Here is a 10,787-nt window from a genome sequence, read left to right on the forward strand (position 1 = left end):
ACACTACAAAATTTCTCAAGCAGTCGGAGGGCCAATTTGGTTACGCAGATTAAACTGTATGATTATTGGGCTTTGGACACTGGGTCACTGATTCGAAGTGGGCTGGCTTTACATGACAGCTCCGGGGATTCGGACTGGCACAAACAATAGTTTGTTAATAAGGTTATGTTTTTCTCGGCCCCAGTATGGTTTACTGTGATTAGAGAACAATGTAATTCCAATTTGCATTAGTAAGGTACATTGTTAAACAATAAACTTTTGCACACTAAGTATACTGACGACCAAGCGTCCACTAACTCTTCGTCTAGTGACGCTTCTCATAATAAAAATATTCTTAATTCGAGTTAACTCTAGATGGTATATACACAATGCATGGGGAAGGTGCCACGTCCAAGTTCGAACAAAGAAAGTGACTGTTAGTGTGGCCCTTTACTTATTCAGCCCTTCTATATGTGGTGTGTATTTACTCCCACAAATATCAATCATCACTGCACAAGAAAAAAGCAACAAGATAAAAACCCAGAAGAGTCTGGAATTCGGTTTCCAACTCTCGCTGGAAAATTGGAAATGGAATTAGGTGCCATTAATCTGTCGTCCCCTTTGTCTCCATCAGCCCTCAGAATTCAGGTAAAATAACCCCATTATTTTACACTCCTGCTTCTGCTTGTTTCTCATCTGCTAATGTTTCTATGTAGACATTGTGGTGTTTTTGTATAAAGTTCAAATATTGCAAAGCCAATCAAAACAGCTAATTTGGGAGGTGGTTTTTAAAGTTTTGTGTAATTTCATTGCTATGTCTGCTTACCAAGATTCTGATAGGCAAAGGTTTAACTTTTCCCCAGATGAATTCTGATCGCGAAGGCTTAATCTTTTCCCCAGATGAATTTTATTTTGTAGTAAGTAAATGAGTAATTTGAAAAAAAAAAAAAAATATAAGGACATCTGCATAAATAGAAGAAGTTACAAACTTTTAATAAAAAATATAACTGGGAGGACACTAAACAGACAATAAACTGCGGTTCATAGACGCCATATTGCTTATTGTTTCTTTAGTGTCTTCCCAGTTTTATTTTGTTATTTGAAAGCTTGTAAGTGATCGGTGATCCCCGAAATTATAGTTTGTTTTCTCTTGATCATTGAACACTTGGTACTTGGTTCAGAGTGTTCAACTAATTCAAGTAATGGGGATTGTCTTTTGATCAATTCGATGTTCAACTTCACTTCAGCTCAGCCGAGCTTGAATTGTGCTGATTATCATGTATAAACTGCAGGAAAATAGCTAGTGAATCTTAATTGCCAGGACTTAATTACTTGATGGCTTGATATTGCAGGATTTTTCATCTCCTGTTGGTAGGAATCATTTTAAAAAATCTTTGCATCCTCAGTTGCTGTGCTCTCCACTTCCTAAACCCTTTCTTCAACTTAATGACAGACCACACAGCTTTCTCTACCAACAAAACACTGATAATCTCTCTACGAGAACGTATAGAAGATACATATCAGCAGAGGCTGGAAAGCAAAGTTGGGACTTGACTAGATTCTTGAAAACAATATATTTCTTCAACGAACTGCCCTCTCCTGCTAAGGTTGCACACTGCTAAAGTTTTCGACATTTCTAAAACAAAAAAGTGATCTTGTTTCAACTAACTAGAATTTGTTATTTGTGAAGTTTATTGAGGCTTTAATTGAAAAACTATCCGGCCCATCACCTAGTAAACCAGAAAGGAAAATGGAAACTTCTGGCATTGTCCTAGTGGCTGGAGCAACCGGTGGTGTAGGTCGAAGGGCAGTCAACATCTTAAGGAAGAAAGGGTTTCCAGTTCGAGTATTGGTATTCTGCTCTTGCCTTATTGTTTCATACTTTTTTTTTTTTTTAATTTTCAAATCACCTTTACTGCTTAAACTTTCCTTCCTCAAATTTTTGTTTTTCATATAAACTCTCTCAGGTTAGAAATGAAGAAAAAGCACGGCAGATGTTAGGCCCAGATATCGACTTGGTGAGCTCGCAACCTTGTATATTAAATTTCCTTGTTGGAATTAGTTATGAGATTCCTACTTTTAGTGGTGATACTTTATGGTGAAGAATCAGACTCATTTGTACAAGACTTATTCAATGGTTTGTGCTACAAGTATATTGTACAAATTGTGGTTGTGGATTCATTTTTTTATCTTTTACATTCTCAACGGCAACCCTCTTTTACTTCCTGGAAAATGTCAGGTTGTTGGAGACATTACTAAGGAGAGTACGCTAGTTCCTGAGTACTTCAAAGGTGTGAGGAGAGTGATTAATGCAGTTTCTGTCATTGTTGGTCCAAAGGAAGGTGACACTCCTGATAGGCAAAAGTATAGTCAGGTATGTTCCAAAGGCTTTATCTTTGATGCCTTCAAAGTTCATTTATCTTTCTTAAGCAAGCACTTGACAAGAAAATTATTGTTTTGAACAGGGAATCAAGTTCTTTGAACCAGAGGTGACAAACTGATTGCCTACAGTTTGTATTTGGAGCCAGAAATTTCTTGAATATAAAGTTTAATTTGGACACGAATAATTATTTTACTTATGTTATGTGCGTTAAAACAATTATACAAACATGTTCTTCTTAGTAACGCATTGGTTGATTGATGGAAGCAGATAAAGGGGGATTCACCCGAAAAGGTGGAGTACATTGGGATGAAAAATTTGATCAATGCTGTAAAAGGAAGCGTCGGACTTCAAAATGGGAAAATACTTTTTGGATTCGAAGGTATACTCTTCTGAACGGTGAAAACGCTGATTACCATCCTCGCGGATGTCTTATACTAGGTCCAGTTACTTTAGTTGGAAATATAGAAAGCTCTTTCGGAAAAGGGAAAAAACTGGGGGAGAATTTAGGTTTATATGAAATATAGCAGGGGAAGCAAATGGTGAAAAACTTTTATTATACTTGGAAAAAATGCAAGGGACGATGCTCGGATTTTCCAGATATGGAAGTTAACTGAAATCATCAATGCTTGTAATCTATATGGTGCTCATATATGTAGTTAGGTACCAAATGAGATCCCTTCTTTTGTTTGTAATTTGCAGGCAATAGTTTTAAGGAAATGGCTTGGGGTGCTTTAGATGATGTTGTGATGGGTGGAGTGAGTGAAAGTACATTTCAGATTGACCGGAACGGGCGGTGAAAATGGTGGACCAACTGGACTTTTTAAAGGTCTGCTCTATTCGAACTTTAGAACTTATGTCTGTGTGTTGCCTTTCTGGTGGTGATTCAAGCAGATCGACAATGTTTGATTTTTTTTTCTTTATTTATATTTGGATGCATTTAGTTAACATTTATTTATTTGGTATGTCTCCTTCAGGGGTTGTTTCCACTGCAAACAATGGTGGTTTTACTAGTATCAGAACAAAGGTAAATAGCAATGTTTTCTTCTGACTTGTACCTAAATTCTGCACCGAGATAGTTACCGCCCTTTGAAGTTCGTAAGTTGCTTATTATCTAGTGATGAATATGCTTGCTTTTAGAATCTACCAACAGCTGAGGATCTCTCTGCATATGATGGCTTGGAGTTACGCCTTAAAGGTGATGGTCGACGCTATAAGCTAATTGTTCGCACAAGCCGTGATTGGGATACTGTTGGTTACACAGCAGGCTTTGACACTGTTGGAAACCAGTGGCAGACAGTAAGTAACACACTACCCTTTGATTGACATAAAAAATGCGATTAAAATCTAAAACTCCATTAATAATCTTTCAAATTCCTTACAGGTACGCGTACCATTTTCTTCTTTGAAACCAATATTTCGAGCACGAACTGTATCAGATGCGCCACCGTTTGACCCGAGCAACGTTGTGTCGTTGCAGGTACAATTTCCGCAGCCATAACGTTCACGTTATTTTAGTCTGTTATTTCATTTTTCTTGCGTCTATGTTTACTGATGATATTCAAAATTATGGCAGCTCATGTTTAGCAAGTTTGAATACGATGGGAAACTGAATCCTACTTTTGTGGAAGGCCCATTTCAGCTCCCATTATCAAGCATACGGGCATATCTAAAAGAACCTATAACTCCCAGGTTTCACGTTCTTTTCTTCTTTTTTTTTCGAACTATTTTTCAAGGACCGAACATAATTGATCTGCTAGGTGCACTTTCTGGTTTAGTATTTAACTGATCTCCTTGCTTTGAGTCCAATGTAGGTTTGTACATGTAGGTTCTGCAGGAGTCACCCGACCTGAGAGGCCTGGACTTGACCTAAGTAAACAACCTCCCGCTGTTCGCTTGAACAAGGAATTGGATTTTATCCTTACATACAAGTTGAAGGTTTCCTCCTAATCCAGTGCAATCCGTTTGATAATTTGACTTGTATATATTTACTACTATGTTGGGCTTCAACATTTTATTGCATCTTAGTGTTAGGCTGCTATTTACATGTAGCAAGTAGAGTTTTACGATTTAGCTCTTACAATTTTCTGACATTTGAAAGTTTTGGATCAGGGGGAGGATTTAATACGGGAAAGTGGAATACCATACACAATTGTGAGGCCTTGTGCATTAACCGAGGAGCCTGCCGGAGCAGATCTCATTTTTGATCAAGGAGACAATATAACGGTATAGTTAAAGGGAAGATCAATATTCCCTTTTGTTTGTGATGTATTTAAGTCTCTTTGCTTTGCTTTTGCACGTCAAGTTCGTCAACTATCCAATGGGAATAGTATTCCAAGAATACTGCGGGCATTGGGTTCTTGGACAGCAGATAATCGTAGATGGCATCTTCCCCTTCTGAATGTGACGATTTACATCATGTATACAGGGTAAGATTTCAAGAGAGGAGGTTGCTCAAATTTGCGTTGCTGCTTTAGAAAGCCCGTATGCAACTGGCAAGACATTTGAGGTCACACCCTTAATATAGTGCTGTTTCTACATTGTGTTATACCATTCATCAACTTTTGCAGATTATGACATACTTATAACTCCTTTGCAGGTTAAGAGTGTCATACCATTTAGCCAGCCGTTTACAGTGGAACCCGAAAACCCACCTCCCGAGAAGGACTACGATGTTTACTTTAAAACTTTGAAAGATGGAATTACGGGAAAGGAAATCTTGGAACAAGACCCTGTACCAGTGTAATGCTGCATGTATAGAGCTCTGCTATCAACATTAACTCTGTAAGTCAAAAAAATGGAGCATAATATGCTCACAATTTCGGTCTTATAACAGATAATTTTTCTCGCTTGGAGTTTAAAATAAAGTTACATCCAGCCATTAAATTCCGCCATATATGTTATACATAGATGTACCCTAGAATTGTCGTTTTCAATATAGCATTCCTTGGAACCGCTGCCCTTTTAATTTAAGGCTACCTCCTGTCTCTCTCATTGCAGGTGTATATAGTCATAGCAGATGAAAAGCAGAGGATTCTTTAGGACCATCAAGGCAATCAAAGATTATAGGGTGCTTTAGGACCATCATAGCAGTGTTTAACTTTGAAATTATAGCCTTTGATCATGAGGTCCAAATCTCGTTATATATAAAGGTTTGAAGATTTTTTTCAACATCAGTTTACTTCGTACACGAGTAGCTTATATTATGTTTTCTAATGATATTCAATGAGTTTGTAAGTATATAGAAAAATGGATCCTTTTTTAAATTATCTACTCAAACCCTATCGTCTTTGGACCATCCTGAATTGAGAGGAACAAGGTGAGGAGAAAATATTTAGTAGGGCAGTCTGCTGGTCAGGTCACTCTCACAAAGGGTGGGCCCTTGTGCATTGGAAGTCATGCTTATGTATAGTCGGGGCTTATTCCGTTGTGTGTGTACCTCAACATCTAGTTAATCATGCAGCTCTATGTAAGTTTTTTTCCAGAGCGAGGCCTCATGTACGAGAGTAACTTACATATAACTAGAAGTCTCATATGTCATAGTGGCAGTAACTGAAGGCAATTAAACACTGCTGTGAGAATGTTAAGACACATTACACTATTTGAATAGTTTGTGATACTGTCACAAAATCGCGGCCTAATTTATAGGTAAGATATTCTCCTCATGTAGCTGACAGGTATGAATTGGAGGCTCTTGCCTTTAAATTTCTCTGTGCAATGTAAGCTTTGATGAATGCTCTTGCATCTAAGTTTCCTGACCTTGTCATGCTAAAAGTAGACATCTGTTTATACAATTGGAATATATGTCTGGGACTGCGAAGCATTGCTGCCATATGCAAAATAAAGCCTTGGGCGCTGGATCACTGCATGATATGTACATATACGATCTCGAGGATATAATTCCCTTTGTTATTGAATGCAAAAACTGCAATTTGAGGACCCTATAAGCTTGTCTCAGTGAGCTGTGATTTTGGCATATGTTGCATGACCTCACTAATCACAGCATGGTAGTTAATGATGTTGGAAGAAACTTAGCTACATCGAGATATCATCGTTGCATTATAAAGTCAATTATAAAGTATCATGCATTTTAACTTTTTTACATAACAAATGCCATTGGTTTGAGATACTGCTCAAATGACATTTCTATTTGACAACATAATTAGTTTAAAATATCACCGCAGTGATATTACTGTGACAGAGCGGTCCTTCTCATTGATATGCGTTGTTCAATAAGAAATCATTCCCTTTTTTTGCCGTGGGGTTTGAACCTCAAAACTTTCACCTTGTAACCGACACATTAGCTCAAATTTATCATAGGTCATAAACTTTCATAACCGAGTTTCTCACTCTCCCAATGTTCGAATCTTCCTTCTGTATACAAATACATGAGCAATAGTTTTCTACTCCTAAGTACATTAACATTTTTCATAACATTTATGTATGAAATCACTGGCTAATTGAACAACTAATATGCAAATTACAAAACTTTTCAGTTTTGTAAACGGAATTAAAGACCAAAAACAAAAAAAATAAAAACTGAAAGAATAAAAAGGCTCGAAGCCAAAATATTTCTGTTCTCTAAATATTCTTTTTCCTTTTCTTTTTTTGGTTGTAAAAAAGGAACATTTACATGATACAGTAAAAGAACAGTAAAAAATGGGTGTCTGTTTCTTCTACCTTGTTTGATTTGAATTGGTTTCTTGATCTGCAATCCTCATAAATGAAGTCAGGATGGCTTCAAAATATCCTTCAAGAACACCAGCATCCCTACAAAATATCAGACAAAAACATACATAAAAAACCAAGTGTGAAACAACCTAAGCGCGATGGAGAAGCACAAAAGTAAACCAATCACACAAACGAAACAAGAAGCTTAAGCAACTCACCCCAAAACAAGCTTTATCGTGTCTTGCAGAAGGAGCGTCCGTTAGGGTTGAAAGTCTGGCAAGCATTTCTTGTTCAGTGACTATTTTTCCTTGAGAGCTCAGGAACACCGTACGCCGGACCAGAGGAGACCACAATCCGCTCTGCTCGTAATCAAAGTCGAACTCCGTGGCATCGAAGAACTTCTGCAGAAGTCGATCAGAGGTAGATTTTGGGACGAACTGCACAGTTGGACAAGTGGAAAGAGGACACGTGTCAGGCAACCCAGGTGAGGACGAAGAAGAAGGAGAAGAGAGCCCAGATTCAGTACCAGAAGACATTTGGACAAATTGGAACCAAGAGTAATGGAACTGGAAAGATGAGGAACTTATAACTTGACAAAAATAATGTGTGTGTATAAAAGGTCAGTGTGGTAAGAGCGTGTATGGCTGTATGTAATCATAGGGGGAGATCGTGGATACCATGATACTTATGTCTTTGTTTATGTGTTTCAATATCTGGTAGCACTCTTTGTTTTTTTTTTAAGCTAAATAGTCGCTGGAATTTGAAAAGGTCTGCTTTAGAGAGATGCTAGAGGAGCAATATATTAACAAAAATAATATTCATATTATGTTTTTGTACCACATTTTCATATCACCTTAGGTGGCATTTGATGATTGTGGTACACGAGGAGTCTTTCTCCTTCATTTCCTTGGGTTTTACAAATTTTTCAAATAATATGGTTGTCCACATCAGATGTCACCTAAGATGATATAAAAATATGATATAAAAATATGATATGAATAACATTACTCATGTATTAAACGAGGTCTATAGAAATTGGTTCTGTAGTTCACATCACAAGATGCTCAGCCTGCTTATATACGTATAGGGCCCCGTTTGGGAATAATTTATGGAGGAAACTGTTGTACTTGTGCAACATATGGCGAAGATAGAGTGGATCGAACAATAGCTTGACAAATGTAAAACATCGAAGTTAATCATGCTTTACATATTACTTTCAAAGTTTCGATGTGAGCTCATAACATGCTGTTTTAAAAAGAATAACCTCGCGAGTCAAATAATTCAATACCACGTCAGTCAACCTAAATTTTAATCCGCTGTGAATGGACATGGTGGCACACATAAATCATTTGTGGGTCTACTTCATGGGACACCCAACTAATTTCTCAACGCTTGCATAATTCATGGTTGGTGTGAATGATTGTCCGGTTGGTGAGGAGAGATCCCAAATCATATTTTTGGTGCAATTTCAGGCAGAAAAACTGGTTTCTATAAGACATAGTTGAATGTATTATTTCCTTGGACCAACATCCGTAGAGTATCAGGCACCTTTGAGTGGTCATGCTATACGAAGAAAACTTTATTGTACAATAATGTATATCATACATCGGTCGTCAATTGAATGAATTTACTTTTTTTCTGATGTACGACGATAATAATTATTATTGTTGAATTTGCAAATTGATGTAATGATAGAAAAATGCTACTAGTGATGATTACAAGTAGCGCAGAATGAAGATCGATCACTTTGGTGCTGAAAACAGTGTCAGTTTTCATGCTTTCAGAAGCTTTGTCAAAAGGGAACGATCATGAAAAAAATGTGAATCATTATTACAAATCAAGAAAAGGCAGCAATAGAAATATCCCAATCTCATTGTAGTCATTAGTTAACATGGTTCACGATATTAACCAGAACATATATACCCCAAAAGTGTCACACTCTAGTTGCTTGTTAAGTTCTTTGGTGTAATTTGTTCATACATAAATTACGAATGGCTATGATACTTTCACCGTAAATTAGTTCAGTCACAGAGCCATAATTTTATGTCAAAAGTCTCAATCCGAAATGCTCTGCCGATTTTGCAAAAATTACTTTGTTGTGTGGTGAACAACCATCGTCGTTTGGGTCTGGTATGATGTCGTCCTCATCATTCTCTTCCTTAAACCTAAACCCCAAGCTTGTCTAACTTTCTTTATCTTTCATTCCACTGACCCCTAGATTGGAGTCCTCCTCAAAGCTCCAAAGCAACGGATTTTCTAAACTCTATAGGAGCCACCAACCTCAAATCAAACTCGATGAAAAAAATTTCAAGTAAAAATGTCGAATTAGGGCTCAAAGCCTACAAAGAAAACCTTGAAAAATATAAACATAATACTTAACTTTGAAAAAAATGTCATAATGCATGGGCATGATACCATCCTGATCTCTTCATGGCTCCGCCTCTTTATTAGTTAGACCACATATGCTATCAATAGAATAATAATTTCATTTATTAGATAGTTCATAAGAGCAAGTCCACCCCATGTGGGTAGACCGGCTCACAGCACATAAAACGGGCCGGCATTCCCCAACAGTGCTCTAGCCCAGCCTAATAGGTTGGCACCCAGCCCAAGCTAAGCCATAGGTCGCCCCAAAATGTGTTGAGCAATCAGTTGGCCTATGTGACGTTAGGCTTGCGTCAACCTGACGTCACAGGGCACTGATATTTTTTTTGCATTAGGCAAGTGGGAAACACGCACTAGTGGGCGTGTGTCCCCAACAAAAATAAAGGCTGTGGGGCCCGCCGTTTTAGCCCACGTGGCTCATTATGGGCCATTGGATTTCCAACGACTAGTTTTCTGGACCGTTGGATTTCCAATGGTCAAAAAAATTTCAAATTCGAACCTAACGACTAGATGAGGTGGTGCGTTCTGGGCCGTCCGATCCCAAGATCAACGGTCCACGATTTTCATCCAAAAAAAAGAGAAAAAAAAAACCAAACGGTCAGAATTATGACCATTGGCCACGTGTCCACATTTGGGCTGTTGGATTTGAATCCTTTTCAAATCCAACGGTTCAGATTAATTAACTTAATTGAAAATTGTTTAAAAATACATAAAAAATTTTATTTTTTTTTCTTACTATAGATACCTAACCATCATCTTCCACCTTACACCACATTTCAACATTTTCTACCAAAGCTTTCATACACTTTTAGACAATGACACGTGGCGTGACAAGTTTGGTTAAAAATCCTATTTGAAATTAAAACTATTTATTTATTTATTATTTTATAATAAAAAAATTAATAATATTTTAAATTGGCTGGATGTCAGCGCATTTATAGATGTGAAGATCGTTTATGCCAGCGCATTTTTTAAACGTTGTACCAACTCATTTTTTAGGAGTGAAGATGTATTTGATTTATTACTGTTTATTGAGGCCTATCACTATTCACTGAATGGATTAAATAGGCTAAATGCTGGCGTATTTTTTTAAGAATGAACTTGCTCTAATGTTTTGCAAATAAAATCTTAACCAATAACAATATTAAATAAAATATCATAATATCTCACTCGAATCTGCTAAATACTATCCTACTTTCTTGTTTCTGAAAGCCCACTTAGCCCAAAGACCAGAAATTAGAAGACCCAAAAATGAGCATCCCAAAATCTCAAAAACACCCTCACGCCGAATGAGACCTCTCAGCTGTAACCCACTTTGATCAAGCAAGGACATAAACGTCATTTCACTTTCCACATTCTCTCCTTCCAGACA

At 37.3% G+C, this 10,787-nt stretch overlaps 1 protein-coding gene across 1 annotated transcript; it reads left to right on the forward strand.

The window, feature by feature from the left end:
• Positions 1-480: 480 nt before the first annotated feature.
• LOC103943107 (protein HIGH CHLOROPHYLL FLUORESCENCE PHENOTYPE 173, chloroplastic) lies at positions 481-5,530 on the forward strand. The gene is given in 19 exon segments (XM_048582279.1): positions 481-627; positions 843-896; positions 1,332-1,586; positions 1,670-1,831; positions 1,947-1,997; positions 2,219-2,353; positions 2,445-2,468; positions 2,630-2,741; positions 3,062-3,147; positions 3,149-3,188; positions 3,337-3,386; positions 3,500-3,658; positions 3,744-3,839; positions 3,936-4,051; positions 4,174-4,297; positions 4,472-4,585; positions 4,788-4,868; positions 4,959-5,143; positions 5,360-5,530. Coding segments are annotated over 18 exon segments (1,866 nt in total). The 5' UTR covers positions 481-567; the 3' UTR covers positions 5,106-5,143; positions 5,360-5,530.
• The last annotated feature ends 5,257 nt before the right edge of the window (positions 5,531-10,787 follow it).

This window comes from the organism of the source record quoted next, unplaced genomic scaffold (genome assembly GCF_019419815.1).
Source record: "Pyrus x bretschneideri cultivar Hongxiangsu unplaced genomic scaffold, Pyrus_bretschneideri_v1 Contig19, whole genome shotgun sequence".
Classification (NCBI taxonomy): domain Eukaryota; kingdom Viridiplantae; phylum Streptophyta; class Magnoliopsida; order Rosales; family Rosaceae; genus Pyrus; species Pyrus x bretschneideri.